Source organism: Cervus canadensis, chromosome 20 (assembly GCF_019320065.1).
Source record: "Cervus canadensis isolate Bull #8, Minnesota chromosome 20, ASM1932006v1, whole genome shotgun sequence".
Taxonomy (NCBI): domain Eukaryota; kingdom Metazoa; phylum Chordata; class Mammalia; order Artiodactyla; family Cervidae; genus Cervus; species Cervus canadensis.
The window spans coordinates 25,544,308-25,570,829 of NC_057405.1; the positions used below are offsets into that span (position 1 = coordinate 25,544,308).

The 26,522-nt window shown below is 41.4% G+C and overlaps 1 protein-coding gene and 1 pseudogene across 2 annotated transcripts in view; both read left to right on the top strand.

Moving 5' to 3' along the window:
* The first annotated feature begins 5,071 nt into the window (after nucleotides 1–5,071).
* LOC122422508 lies at nucleotides 5,072–5,745 on the top strand (annotated as a pseudogene). The gene has a single exon (XR_006263866.1). The product of XR_006263866.1 is annotated as a cytochrome c oxidase subunit 5A, mitochondrial-like (transcript).
* An 18,097-nt stretch (nucleotides 5,746–23,842) lies between these two features.
* Nucleotides 23,843–26,522, top strand: part of B3GAT2 (beta-1,3-glucuronyltransferase 2) — an 87,931-nt gene continuing 85,251 nt past the window's right edge. The window contains exon 1 of the mRNA XM_043438932.1: nucleotides 23,843–24,560. Within this exon, the coding sequence (XP_043294867.1) occupies nucleotides 23,964–24,560 (597 nt within the window). The 5' untranslated portion in view covers nucleotides 23,843–23,963. The remainder of the gene's footprint in view (nucleotides 24,561–26,522) is intronic.

A 26,522-nucleotide genomic window follows, 5' to 3' on the forward strand; every position in this document is an offset into this window, starting at 1 on the left:
GAAGCCCTAAGAAAAATAAGAGCTAAAGTATTCATATAAATCTCAGAAACATAGAAATAAATCCCAATGTTTTTCAAGTTTGTGGGGTCTGGGATAATTTTCAATAAATAAAAGCTAGTTTAGGTTGGGATCAAGATGGCAAAGGAGTGAAGCAGAGCTCACCTTTCTCCGCAGAAACATTGAAAATACATCTACAAGTGGAATGATTCACACAGAACAGCTACTGAATGCTGCCAGAAGACCTCAGATGTATAAAAAGACAAGAAAACCTCTATGTAACTAAATAGGACAAAAGGGAAAAGAAAAAGAAGGAGTCCCTGTGCCCTGGGGAGGGAGCTATAGAAAAAGGAAAGATACCCACCCCCTGGGAAGGCCCCTCACCAGTGTCGAAATTAGACTGGACAGAGGGGGAGCTCAGAGCCTAAGAAGGGAGGGCGCAACTGGTTTGTGAGCAGCAAAACATATAAGGAATCAACAGCAAAGAAGGAACCAATAGCAAAATAACTGAGGCAGAAGAATGGAAAAATGACTTGGAAGATAGAGTGGTGGAAATCTCTGCATGGAAAAGAATAAAGGAAACATAATGAAAAGAAATGAGGACAGTCTCAGAGATCTCTGGGACAACATGAGTTGCACCAACATTTGAATTATAGGGATCCCAGAAGAAGAAGAAGAAAAAGAGAAAGGGCCTGAGAAAATAGTTAAGGAGATCATAGTTAGAAACTTCCCAAATATGGGAAAAGAAATAGTCAACCAGGTCCAGGAAGTGTAGAGATTTCCATACAGGTTAAACCAAGGAAGAAAATGCTGGAACAAACATTAATCAAATTAACAAAAATTAAATACAAAGACAAAATATTAAAAGCAACAAGGTTCATAAAAATAATAAGTAAAGTAAATAAATAAATGCAACAAAAGAAAAGCAATAAATAACATACAGGGGAATCTTCATAAGGTTATCGGCTGACTTTTCAACAGGAGTTCTGCAGGCCAGAAGGGAGTGGCAGGATATATTTAAAATGATGAAAGGGAAAAATCTACAACCAAGAACATGCTACCCAGTGAGGCTTCCACCGAGATTCCACAGAAAAATCAAAAGCTTTACAGACAAGCAAAAGTTAAGAGAATGTAGCAACACCAAACCACCTTTACAACAATTGCTCAAGTAACTTCTCCAGGCAAGAAACAAAAGAGAACAAGAGATGAAGGGAAGAAAAAAGACCTCCCAAAACAATTAAGAAAATGGCAATAGGAACATATATATCAATAATAACTTAAATGTAAATGGATTAAATGCTCCAGCCAAAACACATAGGTTGGCTGAATGGATACAAAAACAAGTCCCCTATATGTGCTGTCTACAAGAGACCCATTTCAGAACTAGGAACACATACAGACTGAAAGCGAGGGGATGGAGAAAGATATTTCATGTAAATAGAAGTCAAGAGGAAGTTGGAGTAGTAATACTCATATCAGACAAAATAATCTTTAAAATACAGACTGTTACAAGAGACAAGGAAGGACACTGTATAATGATTAAGGGATCAATCAAAGAAGAAAATATAACAATTGAATTATTTATGCACCCAATATAGAAGCACCTCAATACAAAAGATTGGAGAAGGCAATGGCAGCCCACTCCAGTACTCTTGCCTGGAAAATCCCATGGATGGAGGAGCCTGGTAGGCTGCAGTCCATGACGTCACTAAGAGTCGGACACGACTGAGCGACTTCATTTTCACTTTTCACTTTCATGCATTGGAGGAGGAAAAGGAAACCCACTCTAGTATTCTTGCCTGGAGAAACCCAGGGACGGGGGAGCCTGGTGGGCTGCCATCTGTGGGGTGGCACAGAGTTGGACACAACTGAAGCGACTTAGCAGCAGCAGCAATACAAAAGATAAATGCTAACAGCCAAAAAAGGGGAAATCAACAGTAACAAAATAACAGTGGGGCACTTTAACACTCCACTTACACCAATGGACAAATCATCCAAACAGAAACTTAATAAGAAAATACAAGCCTTAAATGACACATTAGAACATATAGACTTAATTAATATTTATAGGACAATCTATCCAAAAGCAGGAGACTAAACTTCCTACTCAAGTGCAACACGGAACATTCTCCAAGATAGATCACATCTTGGGTCACAGATCAAGTCTCAATACATTTAAGAAAATTGATATCGTAATCCAGCATCTTTTCTGACCACAACACGATGAGATAAGTAATCAATTACAGCGGGGAAAACGGAAAGAAACAGACACATGGAAGCTAAACAATATACTACTAAATACCAATGGATCACGAAAGAAATCAAAGAGAAAATTTTAAAATACCTAGAGACAAATGAGAATGAAAATGCAATGACCCAAAACCTATGGGATGCAGCAAAAAATAGTTCTAAGAGGTAAGTTCATATCAATATAATCTTACCTCAAGAATTAAGAAAAATCTCAAACAACCCAACCTTATGCCTAGAGCAACAAGAGAAAGAAGAACAAAGCCCGAATTTAATAGAAGGAAAGAAATCATAGAGTCAGAGCAGAAATAAATGAAAAACAAAGAAATAATGGCAAAGATCATTGAAACTAAAAGCTCATTCTCTGAGAAGATAAATTTGGTAAACCTTTAGCCAGACTCATTGAGGAAAAAAAAAAGAGGACTCAAATCAATAAAATTAGAAATGAAAAAGGAGAAGTTAAAACTGACACCACAGAAGTGTAAAGGATCATAAGAGACTACTACAAACAACTGTATCCTAATAAAATGAACAACATGGAAGCAATGGCCAAATTCTTAGAAAGATACAATCTTCTCTAAACTGAACCAGCAAGAAATAGAAAATATTAAAAGACTGATCACAAGCAATGAAATTGAAACTGTGACTGATAATCTTCCAACAAACAAAAGTCTAGGAAAAGATGGCTTCACAGGCAAATTCTATCAAACATTTAGATAAGGATTAACACTCATTCTTTTCAAATTCTTCCAAAAGATTGCAGAAGAAGGAACACTACTAAGCTCATTCTATGAATCCACCATCACCCTGATACCAAAACTAGACAAAAATATCCACCAAAAAAAATTATTACAGGCCATTATTACTGTTGAACTTAGACACAAAAATTCTCAACAAAATCCTAGCAAACAGAATCCAACAGTACATCAAGAGGATTATACACCATCATCAAGTAGGGTTTATCCCAGGGATGCAAGGATTCTTCAATATATACAAATAAATCAATGTGATATACCATATTATGAAATTGAGGAAAGAAAACCCATATGATCATCTCAACAGATACAGGAAAACCTTTGATAAAATTCAATATCCTTTTATGATAAAAGCTCTCCAGAAAGTGGGCATACAGGGAACATACTTCAACATGATAGAGGCCATCTATGACAAACCCACAGCAAACATCATTTTCAATGGTGAAAAACTGAAAGCATTTCCTCTAAAATCAGCAATAAGACAAAGATGTACACTCTCACCACTATTATTCAATATAGTTTTGGAAGTCCTAGCCACAGAAATCAGAGAAAAAAATTAAAGTAATACAAATTTAAAAGAGGAAGTAAAACTATCACTGTTTGCAGATGACATGATGCTATACATAGAAAACCCCAAAGATGCTACTGAAAACTACTAGAGCTCATCAATGAATTTGGTAAAATTATAGGATACAAAATTAATACACAGAAATATCTTGCATTCCTATACACTAAAAACAAAAGATCAGAAAGAGAAACTAAAGAAACAATCCCATTTACCATCGCAACAAAAAGAATAAAATACCTAGGAATAAATCTACCTATGGAGGCAAAAGACCTGTACTCAGAAAACTAAAAGATACTGATGAAAGGAATCAAGGACAACATCAAGAAAGGGAGAGATATACCATGTTGATTCACCATAGTCAAAAATAAACTCAAAGTGGAATAAAGCCCTAAATGTAAGAATGAACACTATGAAACTCTTTCAGGAGAACATAAGCAGAACATTCCTTGACAGAAATCACAGTGAGATCTTTTCTGAACCACATTCTAGAGTAATGAAGATAAAAACAAGAATAAACAAATAGGATCAAATTAAAAGCTTTTGCACAGCAAAGGAAAACAATAAACAAAATGAAAAGACAGTCCTCAGAATGGAAGAAAATATTTGCAAACAAAACTACTGACAAAAGATTAATCTTCAAAATATACAGACAACTCATGCAGCTCAACATCAAAAAACAAACAAACCTGAGAAAAAATGTCCAAATAGACATTTCTCCAAAGAAGACATGCAGATGGCCGACAAACACATGAAACAGTGCTCAACATCACTAACTATTAGAGAAATGCAAGTCAAAATTATAATGAGGTACCAACTCACACCAGTCAAAATGACCATCATCAAAAAATCCATAAACAATAAATGCTGGAGAGGGTGTAGAGAAAAGGGTACCCTCCTACACTGTTGATGGAAATGTTAACTGGTACATCCACTATGGAGAATAGTATGGAATTTCCTTCAAAAACTAAAAATAGAGCAATCATGTGACCCAGTAATCCCACTACTGGGCATACATCCTGAGAAAACCATAATTCAAAAAGATACATGCACCCCAATGTTCATTGCAGCACTATTTACAATAGCCAGGACATGGAAGCAACCTCAATGTCCATCAACAGGAGAAAGAATAAAGAAGGTGTGATACATATGTGTGTGCATGTTTACACAATGGAATATTACTCAGCCATAAAAAAGAACAAATAATGCCATTTGCAGCAACATGGATGAACCAAAGATTGTCATATTGAAGTCAGACACAGAAAGACAAATATCATATGATATCTCATATGTGGACTCTTACCAAAAAAAATAGTACAAATGAACTCATTTACAAGACAGAAGTAGAGTCACAGATGTAGATAAGAAACTTATGGTTACCAGGGAATAAGAGAGGCAGGGATAAATTGGGAGCATAGAGAACCTACTGTGAAGCACAGGGAACTCTACTCAATACCTTGTAAGGGTCCATATGGGAAAAGAATCTTTGAAACAAAGAGTAGCTCTTCAGCCCTAACCTGTGCGCCGCCGTCGCCGTCATGCTAGGCGCCGCTGTCCGCCGCTGCTCTGTAGCTGCAGCCGCCGTCGCCCGGGCCAGCCCTCGAGGCCTCCTGCACCCCACTCCGGCCCCCGGTCCCGCCGCCGCTGTCCAGTCACTTCGCTGCTACTCCCATGGGTCACATGAGACAGGCGAGGAGTTTGATGCTCGCCGGGTGACATACTTCAATAAGCCAGATACTGATGCTTGGGAGTTGTGTAAAGGGATGAACACACTTGTTGGCTATGACCTGGTTCCAGAACCCAAAATCATTGATGCTGCTTTGCTGGCATGCAGACGTTTAAATGATTTTGCTAGTGCCGTTCGCATCCTAGAGGTTGTAAGGGCAAAGCAGGACCTCATAAGGAAATCTACCCCTATGTCATCCAGGAACTTAGACCAACTTTGAATGAACTGGGAATCTCCACTCCAGAGGAACTGGGCCTTGACAAAGTGTAAACCCCATGGGTAAGATGGGCTTCCCAAGGACTTACTGATAATGCTACTTGATTGTAAACAGTCACCTGGAAATACTGATGATAACATATTACCTTATTCGAACAAGTTTTCCTTTGTTGAGTACCAAACCATGTAATGTAACTTGGACTTTAATAAAAGGGAAATGAGTTTGAACTGAAAAAAAATAAATAAAACAAAGAGTAGTATATGTACATATAACTGATTCACTTTGCTATACACCTGATACTAACAAAACATGGTAAATCAACTATACTCCAATAAAATTTTTCTAAAAGGCCAGATTAAGTTTGTTGGCTTAATAAAAATAGGCATGACTTCAGAGTTGTCCACGTTAAACATACTGCAGTCATGCAAATTTTTCTACCTAGGTTTACTAGTCAAACAAGCTTATGTTATCTCTATTAGATGTTGAAGATTGTAAAATTATAAATTCAACATAAGACTTAAACATAAAATAAAAAATAAATTATGAATGTATTTCAAGAAAGGCAATAAAAAAGGTTTAGGAAGAGCCATATGTTCCAACTTTTAGATTTTTTGCTTCTCTGTGTGGGTTTTTTTCATACTTTTCTGATTAGTCTACAGGAAAAGCAACTCAAGATGACGGATAGCTTTCCTTAATGTCTCATGAAATTTTGATGAGCAATTCAAGCACAGTTTGCTAAAAAACAAATGAATTAAATGGATGTAAATGGGATAAAAGTATATAAATGTATATAAAAGTATATAATAGAAGTATAAATACTTTTATATATATATAAGTATATATATATAAGTATAAATACTTATATAAAAGTATATAATAATTGTTTTATAAAATATGTTAAAAATAATTTCAAAACCTTTTTGGTATCTTAAAACCTCAAAGTTAACACTAACAAGTTAAATGATGGATATTCATTGACTATCAAGGCCCTTTCCAGATACCATAAAATACTGAAACATTAATTTCTAAACTTAAGTTTATCTATTCTTGACTTCTTAAGCTTTACAGAGCCAAAGGATATTTGAGTCTGCTGATATGTATATTTATTTTGTCACATGGAAAATTTGTATTAGGGAAAAAATGTACCTACAAATTATGAGATGATATATTCATAAAATATATTCATTTGCTATAGAATGCTAGTATTATGATAGGCAATCAATAAATATAAAGGAAATTACTAGAAACTAGAAAGGTGAAAGGAAAGTAGTATGTATTTTTAATTAAAAAATGGGGGGAGAAGGCATGAGATATGAATGACTTGTTTCTGTTAAGGAAAAAAAAAGACTAATTTTGTCCTAAAATAAAGTGACTGGTTGTTCCAGGCCCAAGAAACAAGAAATGAAAATGATTAGCACAAAATCTAAATGGATATATTTAGGAATTTGCAGAAGATCTATGGGGGAAAAGTTTTTTATGTTGCAAGGTCAAAGATGACTCAGATGAAATGGATTTATTTATGAGTTTTCTAAATGAGCTCAATAATATGCTGATAAAAAGCTAGTATCTCATTTGCTCTCAGTTAAAATGAAAAAGTTGCAGCTCTGCTTGGTGGGGGATCAAGACAATGGAGTAGGAAGACCCTGAACTCATCTTCTTTATGGTAACACCAAAACTGCAACTACTTACAGAACAACTATCTATTCCCTGAATACTAGAAGAAAGATGCAGGGGAGCAAGAAGACCTGGTAGGAGGAGTGCAGATGTGGTTTTTTGGGTCAGCAACCCACAAATGGAGGGAAACCACAACCATCACCATCCTTACTGAGAGTGAGGAGCCTGGGGCTCCCAACATGGAGAATGAGCCCCCAGAAAGTCCAGCTTTGAAAACACATAGGATTTGGGGTTGAGTGAGCAGAACAGTAGGCAACAGACTGTGCTCTTAAAGGGCATGTGCAAAATCTCACATGCCCCAAGTCCCAGCACGGATGCAATGGTTTGACAGGAGCCTGAGTCACTCTCATTTACTGATCTTGCAGGCAGTCCTTCAGAGGCCGGAGGCATGTGGGATCCCCCTAGGAAATGAGATGCTGGCAGCAACCATTTGGGGGATCTCATTCAACCATGATAGCACCAGCACTGGTTAGAGCTATTTCTTATTTAGTTTTTTTCTTTTTAATTTTTTTGGCTGTCATGCACTGTATGCAGGTATCTTTGTTCCCCGACCAGAAATTGAACCTACACCCCCTGCACTGGAAGCAGGGAGTCTTAACCATTGGACAACTAGGAAATTCCTCATTTTATTTTTAATTGAAGTATACTTAATTTATAATATCATGTTATTTTCAGATATATAGCACAGAGATTTAGCTATATATATATATATATATATATATATATATATATATATATATGTAGATAGATATGTTGAAACTAATGTATTAACTTCAGGTAGACATCACAGTAATTTTGTCATTATATATATATAATATGAAATATATATAAAGTAATCTGAAAAGAATATATATATATATTATTTTTAGATTATCTTCCCTTTTAGGTTATTCAAAATATTGAGTATACTTTCTTGTGCTATACAGTAGGTTCTTGTTGGCCATCTACTTTTTAAATTTATTTATTTTTTAATTGAAGGATAATTGCTTTGCAGAATTCTGCTGTTTTCTGTCAAATCTCAACATGAATCAGCCATAGGTATACATATATCCTCTCCCTTTTGAAACTCCCTCCCATCTCCCTCCCCATCCCACCCCTCTAGGTTGATACAGAGCCCCTGTTGGAGTTTCCTGAGACATACAGCAAATTCCCGTTGACTCTCTATTTTACATATGATAATGTAAGTTTTCATGTTACTCTTTCCATAATATCTCATCCTCTCCTCCCCTCTCCCCATCTCCATATGTCTATTCTCTATGGCTGTTTCTCCATTAATGCCCTGTAAATAAATTCTTCAGTACCATTTTAGATTCCATATATATGCATTAGAATATGATATTTATCTTTCTCTTCCTGACTTACTTCACTCTGTATAATAGGTTCTAGGTTCATCCACCTCATTGGAACTGATGCAAATGCATTCCTTTTTATGGCTGAGTAATATTCCATTGTGTATATGTACCACAACTTCTTTATCCATTCATCTGTTGATGGACATCCAGGTTGCTTCCATGTTCTAGCTATTGTAAATAGTGCTGCAATGAACAATGGGATATATGTGTCTTTTTTGATTTTGATTTCCTCAGGGTATATGCCTAGGAGCGGGATTGCTGGGTCATATGGTGGTTTTGTTCCAAGTTTTTAAAGGAATGTCCATACAGCCTTCCACAGTGGCTGGATCAATTTACACTCCCACCAACAGTGTAAGAGGGTTCCCTTCTCTCCACACCCCCTCCAGCATTTATTGTTTGCAGACTTTTTGATGATGGTCATTCTGACTGGTTTGAGGTGATATCTCATTGTAGTTTTGATTTGCATTTCTCTAATAGTGGGGGATGTTGAGCATATTTTCATGTTCTTGCTAGGCATCTGTATGTCTTCTTTGGAGAAATGTCTGTTTAGGTCTTTTTTCTACTTTTTGATTGGGTTGTTTTTCTGGCATTGAGTTGTATGAGCTGCTTGTATATTTTGGGAACTAACCCTTTTTCAGTTGTTTCATCTGCTATTATTTTCTCTCATTACAAGGGTTGTCTTTTCACCTTGCCTATCATATCCTTTGCTGTGCAAAAGCTTTTAAGTTTAATCATGTCCCACTTGTTTACTTTTCTTTTTATTTCCATTACTCTAGGAGGTGGGTCATAGAGGATCTGCTTTGATTTATGTCATCAAGTGTTCTGCCTATGTTTTCCTCTAACAGTAAAACAGTTTCTGGTCTTACATTTAGGTCTTTGATCCATTTCAAGGTTATCTTTGTGTATGATGTTAGGAAGTGTTGTAATTTCAGTCTTTTACATGTGGCTGTCCAGTTTTCCAAGCATCTCTTATTGAAGAGGCTGTCTTTCCCCCATTGTATATTCTTGCCTCCTTTGTCAAAAATAAGGTACCCATATGTGCATGGGTTTATTTCTGGGCTTTCTATCTTGTTCCATTGGTCTGTATTTCTGTTTTTGTGCCAGTACCATACTGTCTTCATGACTGTAGCTTTGTAGTATAATCTGAGGTCAGGAAGATTGATTCCTCCAGCTCCATTCTTCTTTCTCAAGACTACTTTGTCTATTCAAGGTCTTTTGTGTTTCCATATGAATTGTGAAATTTTTGTTCTAGTTCTGTGAAAAATACCACTGGTAATTTTATAGGAATCACATTGAATCTGTAGATTGCATTTGGTAGTATACTTATTTTCATAATATTGATTCTTCCTACCCAGGAATGTGGAATCTCTCTATATCTGTTTATGCCATCTTTGATTTCTTTCATCAGTGTCTTATAATTTTCTGAATACAGTTCTTTTGTCTCCTTAGATAGGTTTATTCCTAGATATTTAATTCTTTTTGTTGCAATGATGAATGGGATTGATTCCTTAATTTCTCTTTCTGATTTTTCATTGTTAGTATATAGAAATGCAAGTGATTTCTGTGTATGGATTTTGTATCCTGCAACTTTCCTAAATTCACTTGTTAGCTCTAGTAATTTTCTGATACTATCCTTAGGATTTTATACATACAGCATCCTGTAATCAGCAAATAGTGGGAGCTTTACTTCTTTTCCAATCCAGATTCCTTTTATTTCTTTTTCTTCTCTAATTGCTATAGCTAGGCCTTCCAAAACTATGTTGAATAATAGTGGTGAAAGTGGACACCCTTGTCTTGTTCCTGATCTTATAGGAAATGCTTTATGTTTTTCACCATTGAGAATAATGTTTGTTGTGGGCTTATCATATATGGCCTTTGCTATGTTGAGGTGGATTCCTTCTATGCCCATTTTTTGAAGAGTTTTAATCATAAGTGGATGCTAAATTTTGTCTCTTTTTCTTCATCTGATATTATCATGTGGTTTTATCCTTCAATTTGTTAATATAGTGTATCACATTGATTGATTTGTCTATATTGAAGAATCCTTGCATCCCTGGAATAAACCCAAGTTGCTCATGCTGTGTGGGCTTTTTAATGTGCTGCTGGATTTTGTTTGCTAAACTTTTGTTGAGGATTTTTGCATCTATGTTCATCAGTGATATTGGCCTGTAGTTTTCTTGTTGTGTGTTGTCTTTGTCTGGTTTTGATATCAGGGTGATGGTGGCCTCATAGAATGAGTTTGGAAGTGTTCCTTCCTCTGTAATTTTTTGAAAGCATTTTAAAAGGATAGGCATTAACTCTTCTCTAAATGCTTGGTAGAATTCACCTCTGAAGCCATCTGGTCCTGGGCTTTTGTTTTTTGGGAGATTTTTGATCACAGGTTCAATTTCAGTGCTTGTAATTGGGTTGTTCATAATGTCTATTTCTTCCTGGTTCAGTTTTGAAAGATTGAACTTCTCTAAGAATCTGTCCATTGCTTCCAGGTTATCCATTATATTGCCATATAGTTGTTCAAAATAGTCTCTTATAATCCTTTGTATTTCTGCATTGTCTGTTGTAACTTCTTTTTCATTTCTAATTTTGTTGATTTGATTCTTCTCTCTTTTTTACTTGATGAGTCTGGCTAAAGGTTTGTCAATTTTGTTTATCTTCTCAAAGAACCAGCTTTTAGTTTTATTAAATCTCTACTACTGTTTCTTTCATTTCTTTCTGCTCTGATCATTATGATTTCTTTCCTTCTTCTAAGTTTTGGGGTGTTTTGTTCTTTTTTTCCCAGTTGTTTTAGGTGTAAAATCAGGTTGTCTATTTGATGTTTTTCTTGTTTCTTGAGGTAGGACTGTATTGCTATAAATTTCCCTCTTAGAACTGCTTTTGCTTCATCCCATAGGTTTTGAGTTGTCATGTTTTCATTGTCATTTGTTTCTAGGATTTTTTTTTATTTCCCTTTGGATTTATTTTTGTTATTTAGAAACATATTGTTTAATCTCCATGTGTTTGTGTTTTTTACAGTTTGTTTTTTTCTTGTAATTGATATATAATCTCATAGCATTGTGGTCAGAAAAGATGCTTGTTATGATTTCAATTTTCTCACTTTCAGTATATATGTGTCTTTAGGTCTGAAGTGGGTTTCTTGTAGACTGCATATATATAGGTCTTATTTTTGTATCCATTCAGCCAGTCTGTGTCTTTTGGTTGGAGCATTTAATCCATTTACATTTAAAACATTTGTTGATATATATGTTCCTACTGCCATTTTCTTAATTGTTTGGGGTTTGTTTTTGTGTATCTTTATCTTCTATTTCCTGACTACATAAGTCACTTTAACATTTGTTGTAAAGCTGGTTTGGTGGTGCTGAATTCTCTTAACTTTTGCTTGTCTGAAAAGCTTTTGATTTCTCCATTAGTTTTCAATGTGATCCTTGCTGGGTAGAGTAATTTTGGTTGTAGATTTTTCCCTTTCAGTACTTTAAATATATCCTGCCATTCCCTTCTAGCCTGCAGAGTTTCTGCTGAAAGATCAGCTGTCAAATGTAGGGGGTTTTCCTTGTATGTTACTTGTTGCTTTTCCTTTGCTGCTTTTAATATTCTTTCTTTCTGTTTAATCTTTTATAGTTTGATTAATACGTGTCCTGGTGTGTTTCTCCTTGGGCTTATCCTGTATGGGACTCTTCATACCTCTTGGACTTGATTGACTATTTCCTTTTCCATATTAGGGAAATTTTCAACTATAATCTCTTCAAAAATTTTCTCATACCCTTTATGTTTCTCTTCTTCTTCTGGGACCCTTTTGATTCGATTGTTGGTGCATTTGATATTGTCCCAGAGGTCTCTGAGACTATCCTCAGTTCTTTTCATTCTTTTTAATTTATTCTGCTCTTCAGCAGTGATTTCCACCATGTTACCTTCCAGCTCACTGATCTGTTCTGCTTCATATATTCTGCTATTGATTTCTTCTAGAGTATTTTTAATTTCAGTAATTATGTTGTTTGTCTCTCTATGTTTATTCTTTAATTCATCTAGGTCTTTGTTGATTCTTACATTTTCTCCATTCTGTTTTCAAGGTTTTTGATCATCTTTACTGTCATTATTCTGAATTCTTTTTCAGGTAGTTTGCCTGTTTCTTCATTTTTTTGGACTTGTGTGTTTCTAGCTTGTTCCTTCGTTTGTGCAGTACTTCTCTGCCTGTTCATAATTTTTTTAAACTTACTGTGTTTGAGGTCTCCTCTTCCCAGGCTTCAAGGCTGATTCTTTCTTCCTTTTGGTTTCTGCCCTCTAAGATTGGTCCAGTGGTTTGTGTAGGTTTTGTAAGGGTGAGACATGTGCTGAGTTTTGTTTTGTTTTGTTTTTTTCCTCTGATGGGCAGGGCTGAATGAGGTGATAATCCGTTCTTCTGATGTTTGTATTTTTGCCTTCTTTGTTGTTTGGATGAGGCATCCTGCACAGGGTGCTACTGGTAATTGGGTGGTGCCAGGTCTTGTATTCAAGTGGCTTCCTATGTGGGAATTCTCACTATTTTATATTGCCTAGGGTTATGAGTTCTCTGGTAGTGTAGGGTGTTGGCATGAGTGCTCCCACTCCAAAGGCTCAGGGCTTGATCTCTGTCTGAAGCGAGGTCCTGAAGCAAGTGACACCTCATTGCGTGCAGTGGGTGCAGGAGCAGTCATCTATTTTCATATATAGTATTCTCTATCTGCTAATCCCAAACTCCTAATTTATCCCTTCCCCCACATTCCTTTCCCTTTTGGTAAAGATAAGTTCTTTTTTCATGCCTGTGAGTTTCTGTTCTGTAAATAAGTTCATTTGTATCATTTTTTAGATTCTACATATGTGTTATCATATATTTATTTTTCTCTGTCTTACTTCACTTAGTATGATAATTTCTAGGTTTATGTTGTGGGAAATTGCATTATTTTATTCTTTTACAAGGTTGAGAAATATTCCATTGTATATATGTACCACATCTTTATCCATTCCTCTGTGGATGGACACTTGGGTTTCTTCATATATTGGCTATTGTGAATAGTGCTGCAGTGAACACTGGGGTACATGTATTTTTTAAATTATGGTTTTCTGTGTATATATATATGCCAAGGAGTGGGAATGCAAAGTCATATGCTAGCTCTGTTTTTAGTTTTTAAAGCAAATTCCATACTATACTCCACAGTGGCTGTACAAATTTATATTCCCACCAACAGAGTCAGACGATTTCCTTTTCTCCACATGCTGTCCAGCATTTATTTGTAGATTGTTTTGATGATGACTATTCTGACTGGTGTGAGGTGACACTTTATTGTAGTTTTGATTTGCATTTCTCTCATAATTATCAATGTTGAGCATATTTTCATGTGTCTTTTGACCATCTGTATGTCTTCTTTGGAGAAGTATCTGTTTAGATCTTCTGCCCATTTTTTTATTAGGTTCTTTGATTTTTTTGACAATGAACTGTATAAACTGTTTTATATATTTTGGAGATTAATCCTTTGTCAGTTGCTTCATTTGCAAATATTTTCTCCCATTCTGAGGATTGTCTTTACATCCTGTATATGGTTTCCTTTTCAGTGCAAAGCGCTTAAGTTTAATTAGATCCCATTCACTTATTTTTGCTTTTATGTCCATTACTATAGGAGAAGGAGCCAAAAAAATCTTGCTGCAATCTATGTCAAAGACAGTCTTATGTTTTCCCATATGAGTTTTAAAGAATCTAGTCTTACATTTAGGTCTTTAATCCATTTTGTGTTTATTTTTATGTATGTGTTAGGGAGTGTTCTAATTTCATTCTTTTATAACTAGTTGTCCAGTTTTCCCAGCACCACTTATTGAAGAGGCTATCTTTTCTCCATTATATATTCTTGCATTCTTTGTCATAGATTAATTGACCATAGATTCATGGGTTTATTTCTGGGCTTTCTATCCTCTTCCATTGATCTATTTCTGTTTTTGTGCCAGTAGCATACTGTTATGATTATTCTAGCTCCATAGTGTAGTCTGAAGTCAAAGAACCTGATTCCTCTGGTTCCGTTTTTCTTTCTCAAGATTGCTTTGGCTATTCTGCATCTTTTGTTTTCCCATACAAATAGTAAAATTATCTTTTCTAGTTCTGTGAAAAATAAAATTGGTAAATTGATAGTGATTGCATTGTATCTGTATATTTCTTTGGGGAGTATAGTCATTTTGACAATATTGAAGACTTGAACAATATTGACTCTTCCAATCCAATGACATAGTATATCTTTGCAACTATTTGTGTCATCTTCAACTGCTTTCATCAGCATCTTATAATTTTCAGAGTACAGGTCTTCTGCCTCCTCAGGTAGGTTTATTCCTAGGTATTTAATTCTTCTTGATGAGATACTAAGTGGCCTTTTTTCTATAATTTCTTTTCTCATTGTCAGTGTATAGAAATACAACTGATTTCTATGCATTAATTTTTCAAATTTACTAAGTTGACTAATGAGCTCTAGTAGTTTTTCTGGTCACAACTTTGTTGTTGTTGTTCAGTCAGTCAGTCATGTCTGACTCTTTGCGACCTCATGAATTGCAGCACATCAGGCTTCCCTGTCCTGCACTATCTTCAGGAGCTTGCTCAAACTCATGTCCATCGAGTGGGGGATGCCATCCAACCATCCCATCCCCTGCTGTCCCCTTCTCCTCCAACCCTCAATCTTTCCCAGCATCAGGGTCTTTCAAAATGAGTTGGCTCTCACATCAAGTAGGCCAAAGTATTGGAGCTTCAGCATCAGCATCAGTCCTTCCAATGAATATTCAGGGCTGATTTCCTTTAGGATGGACTGGTTGGATCTCCTAGCAGTCCAAGGGACTCTCAAGATCTTCTCCAGCATCACAGTTCAAAAGCATCAATTCTGCAGTTTCAGCCTTCTTTATGGTCTGACTCTCACATCTGTACATGACTACTGGAAAAACCATAGCTTTTACTGTATGAATCTTTGTCAGCAAAGTGATATCTCTGCTTTTAATACTCTGTCTAGGTTTGTCATAGCTTTTCTTCCAAGTTTACCTCTGGGATTTTCTATGTATAGTGTCACATCATCTACAAACAGTGACGATTTTACTTCTTTTCCTATGTGAATTTCTTTTCTTTTTTCTTCTCTGATCACTGTAGCTACAACTGCTGAAACTTTATTGAACAAAACTGGCAAAAGTGTACACTCTTGTCCTGGTCCTGATCTTAGAGCAAATGCTTTCAGCTTTTCACCATCAAGTATGATATTACCTGTGGGCTTGTCATTGGCTGCCCTGGTGGCTCAGAGGTTAAAGCGTCTGCCTGCAACGCGGGAGACCTGGGTTTGATCCCTGGGTCGGGAAGATCCCCTGGAGAAGGAAACGGCAACCCACTCCAGTATTCTTGCCTGGAAAATCCCATGTACAGAGGAGCCTGGTGAGCTACAGTCCTTGGGGTCGCAAAGGGTCAGACATGACTGAGCGACTTCACTTTCACTTTCACTTGTCATATATGGCCTTTACTGTGTTGAGGTAGGCTCCCTCTGGGTTTCCCTGTTAGCTGAGCTAACAGGAGACCTGGTTTGACTTCTGGTCAGGAAGATCCCCTAGAGAAGGGATAGACTACCCACTCCAGTATTCTTGGGCTTCTTTGGTGGCTCATTGGTAAAGAATCTGCCTGCAATCCTGGAGACCTGGGTTTGATCCCTGGATTGGGAAGATTCCTTGGAGGAGGGCGTGGAACCCACTCCAGTATTCTTGCCTGGAGAATCCTCATAGACAGAGGAGCCTGGTGGTGTGTGGTCCGTGGGGTCACAAAGAGTGACCACTCATTGGACACAATGAGTGACTAAGAAGAGCATAGCAGTCTCCCTCTATGCCCTTTTTCTGGAGACCTTTTATCATAAATGGATGTTGAATTTTATCCAAAGTTTTTTTTTGTATCTAATGAGATGATCATTGGTTTTTATTCTTCAATTTGTTAATGTGATATATCACACTACTTGATTTGCAGATACTGAAAACTCCTTGCATCCCTGGGGTAAATAACATTTGATCATTGTATATGATCTTTTTAATCTATTTGCTAGTATTTTGTTGAGGATATTTGTGTCTAACTTCAACAGTAATAATGACCTGTGATTTCCTCTTTTTGGTGGTTATTTTGTCTCTTGTTGTTATCAGGGTGATGGTGGCTCCAAAGAATGAGTTCTAAAGTGTTCCTTCCTCTGCAATTGGTAGAATCGTTTCCAAAGATAGGTGTTAGCTTCAGTTCAGTTCAGTTACTCAGTCATGTCCGACTCTTTGTGACTCGATGAATCACAGCACGCCAGGCCTCCCTGTCCATCACCAACTCCCGGAGTTTACTCAAACTCATGTCCATCGAGTCAGTGATGCCATCCAGCCATCTCATCCTCTGTCACCCCCTTCTGCTCCTGCCCACAATCCCTTCCTCCCAGCATCAGGGTCTTTTTCAGTGAGTCAACTCTTCGCATGAGGTGGCCAAAGTATTGGAGTTTCAGCTTCAGCATCAGTCCTTCCAATGAACACCCAGGACTGATCTCCTTCAGGATGGACTGGTTGGATCTCCTTGCAGTCCAAGGGACTCTCAAGAGTCTTCTCCAACACCATAGTTCAAAACCATCAATTTTTCAGCGCTCAACTTTCTTCACAGTCCAACTCTCACATCCATACATGACCACTTGAAAAACCATAGCCTTGACCAGACAGACCTTTGTTGGCAATGTAATGTCTCTGCTTTTTAATATGCTATCTAGGTTGGTCATAACTTTCCTTCCAAGGAGTAAGCATCTTTTAATTTCATGGCTGCAGTCACCATCTGCAGTGGTTTTGGGGCCCAAAATAATAAAGTCTGACACTGTTTCCACTGTTTCCCCATCTATTTCCCATGAAGTGATGGGACCAGATGCCATGATCTTAGTTTTCTGAATGTTAAGCTTTAAGCCAACTTTTTCACTCTCCTCTTTCACTTTCATCGAGAGGCTTTTTAGTTCCTCTTCACTCTCTGCCATAAGGGTGGTATCATCTGCATATCTGAGGTTATTGATATTTCTCCCAGCAATCCCAAACCCCAGGGTGACCCACCTGGGGGTGTGGGACTTGATTGTATTGAGTCTGCCCCTCCTGCCTATCTCATTGTAGTTCCTTCTTTACTTCTTTCATTGTAGAACATCTTTTCTGGTAGGTCCCAGTCTTTTTCACTGACAGTTGCTCTGTAAACAGCTGTAATTCTGTTGAGCTCCTGGGAGGAGCTCAGGGTCTTTTTCTTCTGCCCTCTTGGCCACTTTTTTGAGATTCCTTTTTAAAAGTTACAGCAAAACAGACTTTAAAAGAGCCTATATGATAAATCACTATTCTTTTGGTACGTGATGAAGCCAAGATTCATCAGAGTAGACTTGTTTTACAAATGAATTCATCTTCCTTCAATTATCTTTGATAAAAAATGGGGGTGATTCCCAGGGGGAAATTATGTTTCAGTAAAAGCTGTAACACACCCTCTTGGTTGAACTGTGCAGGGCTCACTGACTGGGCCTTTTCTCCTCTTTGTTTCTGGTTCCTGTCATTTTGTGCATTTTGTCATTAATTAATATTTCTAAGTTTTCTCCCACCTTCTCAACTTTACATCACTGTAAACTAAAATTGCCCTTTATCAGCCTGCAAGCTGAAGCTGGATGACTTGATATAAATTTCAAAAAAATCACCAAAACTGATCATGTATTGAATACAGCCCTCATGCCTGCTGTAGGCCACTCAGAAATTTCACCATGATATCACCTGATGCCATCACCAGAGATGGTCAACCTACAAAAAAAAAATTAGATTGCCCTTCCCTATTCTCACTCTACTACCTAAAGATGCTTCAGGGGCTTCCCTGGTGATCCAGTGGCTAAGAATCCATCTTGCAATGCAAAGGAGGCCAGTTCAATCTCTGTCCCCACACGTCATAGAACAGCTAAGCACATGAACCACAGCTACTGGGCCCATGCTCGAGAGCCTGGAAGCCACCACTAGGGACGCCTATGAGCCTAGAGCCTTTGCTCCGCAACAAGAGAAACCACCACAGTGAAAAGCCTGCATGCCACAACCAAGAGTAGCCCCTGCTCTTTGCAACTAGAGACAGCCCATGCTCATCAATGAAGACCCACCAGAGCCTAAATACATAAATACATCTTTTTTTAAAAAGTACAGTAAAGATGCTTCAAGCCCAACATCTAAAAAGTTCCCAACTGACTGCCCTCTGGACTCAAACATTGAGTTTATTATAATCGTTAACCTTTGTCTGTCTCTGTTTCCATAGAAATGCCCATTATTAAATGACTGTTACCCACATCATGTAAAGGCCTAATTCAGATATCCCCACCCCACAACTTCCACCCACACCATTGCCTCCTGAAACAGGACATAACTGTTTGACTGACTGACCAGTCTCAGGACTAAGAGACTGCTTCATGTGATATGGAATAATCTACCCACCCAGCTTCTAGTCCAACAGTCCCATCTTGGTAAACAAATGGTAGTATACAATCACTAATGTAGTTTAACCTTTAATTATGGAAAATCTGGAACATGCATAAGTAGGTCCAATAATATTAGTAGCTCCCACGTGTAATATCCCAGTTTCAGCATCAGCTCATGGCCAATCTTATTTCACGTCTCTCTTCCATTTTACATGTAAGCGACTTTACAGTGTTTAAAATACTTTCATCAACATTATTTCCTTTGATTCTCATGAAAACCATGAAAGGTAGATTATGTAGTTTTACAGTAAAATCCTTTTTCTAACAAGTTACTACTTTAATGTAAATGCTAATATTTAAGATAGTGAGGGGAAAAGATATAAAGGATGATAATATGCCTTTATGCAAGCTTTATTGGTTTATTTTTTGTGTGCATCCTAATTCACTAATAAAGAGAAAAGGAGGAACACTGGCATGTTTTATCTTCAGTTATTATTCAAACTAAATGAAATTAGTTTTCTACAAAATTGTTAGGCTCAATTGCCAATTTCTAATTTTCAAGAAAACTACTTCTACTGAATAAACTTGATCCCAACTCATCCTATAAGAATAGAGTTTTACTGTCAAACTCCTCTAATGTCACATTTTGTATATAATGGCTGCAAATATCTAAAATTTTAAGGAAACATTAAAATTTAGAACAATTCTAGGATAAAACTGATGGTTGGAAAGGATCCAGAGGCATGAAAATAAAACAAATGAGCCATTTAATTTGTGGTTTGGATGTCATTTTTCTGACAGTTATCAATGAAATTGCCATGTATCCCTGGAATTTGGGACTATCCAAATTATATATTTTGACATTGTTCTTCCACATAATTGTATCTGATATGGTAACAGAAAATATTTATGTTCACATGAGGTAGATATTGATTATCAATACATTCCCATTACATTATTCCTCCCACATGAGTTAGTTGATTCTTTTTAGAATCTGCTTTGCATACCTATATTATCATACAGATATTGACAAATATTTAACTGTGTATAGATTTTTTTTTTCTTGATCTCCTTCCCACTTAAGAATATGAAGGATGTACTCAAATGCTCTTGTGGAAGTTGATTTTTCACAGTAGCAGTACCACAGGCTCAAAAGTCAAATGGGATCAGCTCCATACAGAGCTCTAATGGGGTTGCAGTCTTTCTGCTGCCAAAGTAACAGTTGCATATTACTCATCAAAGTAAAATGTAAATTTAGTGATTCTGCAATATGTTTTTTGTTAACTCCCCAGATGAGGGTTTTTTTTTTAACCTTTGTTTGTTTATTTGAGAACAACAGCTGAATGCTGAAACACAGTAGCTGATGCCAACAATCCAAGGCTTCATTAGTACAGATGAAGCAATGCTCACTTTGTTACACAAATAATTAGAGAGATTAGATGAAAATAAACACCAAGAGGTTGTACAGAAGCTCTGGAGTTAGGTAATTATTTTCATTACTCTAGTGACTTTACCAACCTTCATTAGCAGCCACAGAGCACGTTTAAACTGTTTTATGTAAGAGCATCATAAACATTATGGGAACATACTACAGCTATCAGTGATAATGCTTCAGAAAAATTTTGTTCACGTTTCCATTTAAAGAAGCTGTTTCCATTCTGGTGCCCTGATAAATTCTCTCAATATTTTTAAAGCATAATACATTTTTTGCACTTAGTAGTATTTTATCCTCGTTTTTGGCTTCAAATGGACATTCTTGATTTTTATATCTTTGTATCTTTGCCAACACTTGATCATGAAAGATGCAGGTCCACATTTTTGAGTCACTGAATGGCATATTCAGTGACTTGAAATAAATGTCACTTGGACAGGGGCACCGTGTACTGGGAGTTGACTTCTTCTTTCTCCCCCTCTCTACCCCAGTTGGAGAAGGCTCTACCACACACACTAGTATCTCCTCAGGTGGGGCCCTATTTTGAGGCATTGTTAAGATGATCACGCAGATCCCCTGGTGTAAGATGTTCATTGAGGAAGTGTTAACTGTACTTAAATACCATTTACTGACTACTTATATGTTGCCAGCTGCTCTGCAAAATACTTTACCTAACATATCCTATTTAATCGTTATAAGATTTTGATGGAGTGTGTTCTATTAGCCATTTTTTCCAGATGAGGACACAGGCTCTGGAAAGCTCATTGACTTTCTAAAGTTGCCCAACCAACCCAGCTGGGGATAAAACCCAGGTCTACTCCAAGAACCCTCCTGTTCCCAGCAGATGAGTGGATGATGTACACCTGGGGGCAAATGCTGACTAAGGAGAACAGAAAAGATGCACAGACCTGGATGTGGGCGTGTTGGTTAACGGTTGTGTTGTATGACATCTGTGAATCCTGGGCCCCAGTCAAAATCTCAAAATAAATTCCAGAAGTTGATGATTTTGCAAGTGTTTCCTCTCTGAGCAGTCCTGGTTCTGGAAAAGAAGCAGTCAGGAAATAGGTTTCAAGGTTCAGAGGGAATAACCAAGGTCCCTACTCACAAAGGTGAGTGATGCTTTTAAGTTCAATTCTGTGACCACTTCAGTTTTACTCAGGTAACACAGGGGGCATTTTTCTTCAACTACATGTGGAAATTCCAACAGGATGAAAGAGACATTAGTCATCTTTGCAGGGTGGGCAGGTGTGTGTGCTGCTTTGAGAAACGCCTCCACCGAATTCCCTCCCCAACCTCTTCCCTTGCCTCCCCCCAAATGCTGACCCTGACGTCCCCAGGCGCATCCCTCGGGGCCTGACTTTTCTCGAGGCTATGTTATTTTCAGAGGCCCGCTAAGCTATCGGCGACCATGGGAAGGAGTCTGATGGATTCATTGTTTCTTATGTTTGGGGGCACTGATCTAAAGTGCAGTTTCAAGTATGAGCTAGTAGCTGATACTGGAAGGTGGAAGAGGGGATCCCTAGTGAGGGCGGCGCGTGGGGTTATTATTATACATTTCACTCTCGGGCTTCAGATTCTGGGCTGTAAATTAGGGAAATTCAGGACGCGCCAAGACCGGATGACAGGCGGGAGCAGCCAGGACGGGGCTGAGAAACCAGGAGCCTCAGAGCCGCTGGACACGCGAGCATCCGTCCCAGAGCATTCATTCCCCGTGCGCACACTCAGAGCGCGATCGCCGGGGTTTATTTATGAAGACGACTGAGGAGGACAGACAGCGAGGGAAGATGGGCTTAGAAATTATTTATCACAGGCTGGGGAAAGTCTTTGCCGCCGCTCCGCGAGCACCTCCCCTGCACGTGCCCAGGGAGCGCGATCCCGCTTTCATCTGTCCCATCGCAGGCAGCCAGAGGCTCAGCCAGCGGGCCCGCTAGACTGCAAACATCCAAACCAAGCGCCTGCGTCTTACTCGCGTCTTCCAGACACTGTCACGGTTCCACATGTCGCCGTGCCAGCGCTCCGTTTGGTTCCGAATGCACCGTGTTTGCCGCCAGGAGGGCCGCCCGCCCAGTGGCCTGTGTCGGGAGTGGCTTTTGCAGGCCGAAGCCACCAGCTAGACTCCGGGCACCTACGTCTCGTTTCCGCTGGGCCATCGCCACTGACCTCGGCGAGATCATGGCCCACTCTGAGTCCCAGCTTCCTCATGCAGAAAATGAAGGTGATTCTACTTCCCAGACCTCATCGAAAGGATCGCTGAGAGGGTCAAACGAAATCATTCCGGTGGCAGCCGACTGTGAGGAACTGTGACCCAGAGTACAGGAGGAAAATAAGTTAAACCTGATAACTCAGCTGGAGTTTTAGGAATTTTCCCGCAATGATCTCACTGCAGCCAGGCAGCAAAGGTTCGGATGGATCCTTTCTTCCGGGCCATCTCACCAGTCAAACCCCCACAGGGGCACCCCTCCCGTTTCTCCATGATCTCTGCCTTTCGGGGAAAGCGCTTCTTGTCTGCGCGGTGCAGTTCACCCCCAGCACACAAACCCCGCGCCGGGCGCCAGAGAAGGTACCCTACGCCCTCTCCCGCCGCCCCTCTCCTCTCACTCCCCACGCGAGGTCTCCCGCGTTTTCGGCACGTGCCTGTGTTTTCCTGGCTGGTCTCCAAAGACCTTGCCGCATTTCAGAAAGCTAAGAGCGCGGAGGTCGGGGGAGCGAGCGAGCGAGCATCCAGCCCCTCCCCGAGGCCGCGGGGCCCGACAGGGACCCTCCTCCCGCTCCCCCTCGGCGGTGCGGCAGCCGCCTCCAGAGTCGGCTCGCCCGGCCGCCTTCCCGCCTCCCCGCGCAGCCCCACGCCGCCAGTAGCAGCGCTGCTGTCTCTCCACAGGAGGACTGGGGGGGACGCTGGAGTCTGCAGCGCCCCCGCCCCCTCGCTTTTTCTTTCTTTCCAGGCTTTGGGATCTTGCTGCCGGAGCCGGGAGAGGTTGTACCGAGAGCAGCGCAGAGCGAAGAGACCCGGGCACAGGCTTCCGCGGCGGCGCGCGAACCGAGCTGGGCGCACGACATCCCAAGCTTCGCCTCCGGTTCTCGCCGCCCCGGCTGGGATGTAACGAAGGAGAGCGCTCGTCGCCTGTCCCCCACGCCTGTCTCCCCACCCAAGAGCGCACCAGGGACCCACGGCTGGAGTCGCTTTGCTTGCGGCGCCGCGGGACGGCTCTCAGCTCCCACGCTTCGGAAAGAGCGCGGTTGGATCACCACCTTCCCGGCGCCCAGCACAACTCCGGGGCCGGCGGCGCGCGCGGCTGGACCGAGTCCCGCTTCCCGCCGACTACCCGGAGTAGGGACCTCCCCGCCAGCCCGCCTGCCTGCACGCCCTGTAAGCCGGAGCTCCCCGCCACCTGCGCGGACCCCGCACGCCCGGCTCCGCGCCCCCGCAGCGCCCCGCCGCCCCATGGAGTGCGCGCGGGCCGCGGCTTCCTGAGCGCGGACGCCAGCGCCGTCCAAACTGCACGCTGGGGTCCCCCAGATCAGCCCCGCTTGGGGCGTCGGAGAGGTCGGGGGAGAGCGCACCATGAAGTCTGTGCTGTTCAGCCGCTTCTTCATCCTCCTGCCCTGGATCCTGATCGTCATCATCATGCTCGACGTGGACACGCGCAGGCCCGCGCCCCCGCTCACCCCGCGCCCCTACTTCGCGCCCTACTCCGGGGGCCGCGGGGGCGCCCGGCTCCCGTTCCGCCGGGGCGGCCCGGGGCGCGGCCGGGAGCCACGCAACGAATCGTGGCCGCGGCCGCCGCCGCCGCCGGAGCCGCAGCTGCCCACCATCTATGCCATCACGCCCACCTACAGCCGCCCGGTGCAGAAGGCCGAGCTGACCCGCCTGGCCAACACGTTCCGCCAGGTGGCGCAGCTGCACTGGATCCTGGTGGAGGACGCGGCGGCGCGCAGCGAGCTGGTGAGCCGCTTCCTGGCGCGCGCGGGGCTGCCCAGCACTCACCTGCACGTCCCCACGCCCCGGCGCTACAAGCGGCCCGGGCTGCCGCGCGCTACCGAGCAGCGCAACGCCGGCCTGGCCTGGCTGCGCCAGAGGCACGGGCACCAGCGCGCGCAGCCCGGCGTGCTCTTCTTCGCCGACGACGACAACACCTACAGTCTGGAGCTCTTCCAGGAGGTAGCGGCAGGCCCGGGCGGGCGGGAGGACACCCCTCGGGCTGGTCCTGCCACGGCTGCCCTTCCCCGCGCGCCCACTCGGGACTCCGGGCGCAGCGCCGCGGCTCGCGCTGACCCCCCGGGGCTGGAGGAGGGTGGGAGGACCTCCGGGACTCCTGGAGAGAGTCTGGCGGGGGCTTTGCTTACCCCCACCCCCAACACACACATACACACATACACACACACACACACACTCTCTCTCTCTCTCTCTCTCACTCACTCACTCACCGGCCCCGCGATTGGGCCGAAGCGGTGGTGCAGCTGTGAGGCTCCTGGAGGATTTCTAGGAACTGGGCTCTGGCCGGCCTGAGGATGGAGCCCCGTGAGGCCAGGCTGCAAGGAGGGATTCTGCGCCCTGGGGGCGGGCTAGGTGGTCTCTAGCGGCCTTTTAAGTGCACATAGGTGTGAGTCTGAGTCTAGAGCCATATCAGGAGGACGCTGAAGGTGGTGACTAAGAATCAGCCAGACACCCATTTCCCTGTTTGCTCGGCTGGAAATGGTTACTAGTGAAAACACTGACTTCTAGGGAGTTCTTCCCCCACCATCTCTCCCTGTAGCCCACAAAGGCCCTCCGTGACTCTAAAGATGACCGCCTTTCCGAGGAAACCCTCTGGCAACTGAGTTTGGGACTGCCCTGTCCTGCCGTCTGGTTGCGTTTTTTCACAGCCCGAGGTTATCAGCAGGACTGCCGGTTCCTTCTCCTGACTGTTCTCGAGGCCCCTCTTTGGCCACTTTTGCACCGGCCATTGCTGCTTGGTCCTCGCCGTGAGGTCCCCAGCGCAGCCTGGGATGGCACAGTGTCCCTTGGAGCCCACAGCCGCACAAAGCCAGCAGGCACCGGCTTGGAACAGGTGTTCGTCCCTGAGGCTGGGGCTTTGCAGCCTGAATGTGTGCGCATGCGTGCGCGTTCTGCTCAGGAGGCTGGGTTGCCCCGTTTTGACAGTTTTTTTGTTCCTCCTCCACACATATAGCGGGCAAAGATCTTGGACTTTTTGACATGCCTTGGGACTTCCCCAAAAGATCTTGGACTTTTTGACATGCCTTCCTCTTCCCCAAATCCTCAGCATCCTGACTCAGACTTCATCATCCCTCTCCTTCCCCTAAGTGAACTGGGTGATCTGTATGTCTAGACATCCCCTGGTGGCGCTAGTGATAAAGAACCCGCCTGCCAATGCTGGAGGCATGAGAGGCAGGTTTGATTTCTGGGTCAGGAAGATCCCCTGCAGGAGGGCATGGCAACCCACTCCAGTCTTTTTGCTTGGAGCATCGCATGGACAGAGGAACCTGGCGGGTTACAGGCCACAGGATCCCACGGAGCCGGACAGGACTGAAGCGACTTAGCACGCTCTTCACAGAAATCACAAAGGTCCCATGCTTTCATCCTAATATCTCAATTTGGCTTTCATAACCTCAGGATAGAGGTATTCTGTGTCTCTCCAGCCTCATTTTTCTGCCTGTGTGGCTTTAAAAATCCATTTCTTAGGGGCAGTTGTTGCCTTCATTTCTGTTCATCCCCTCTTCTTGAATAAAAGGATCAGTAATTGCTCTCCTCTCCTCTCTTCCATGCTTTCATGATGGAGGGCTTTCTTCCTGTATTTCTTCTGAAGAAATCAATTAGCTTGTCATTGTAGGGTATGGTCTTCATTATAACCAAGATTCAAAATATCAGCTCTTTTTTTAAGTTGGGTTTTATCGTGAGTCTGTCTGCGTATTCTTGCCCCCAAAAGACATGGTTTGTATTCTGAAGCACATTTCAGAACACCATCATTTTAACCCCCAAAGTCTTTTTTCTTTTTATACAACTTGGAGGTTGCTCTGCTTGTGAAAATGTGTAGTCTTAGGTAAGCAAAACAGTGCACATTTTTATTAATTAACCTTCAAGGGGAATGGGCTGTGGAGGGCAGTGAGTTTCCGTTTCTTCCCC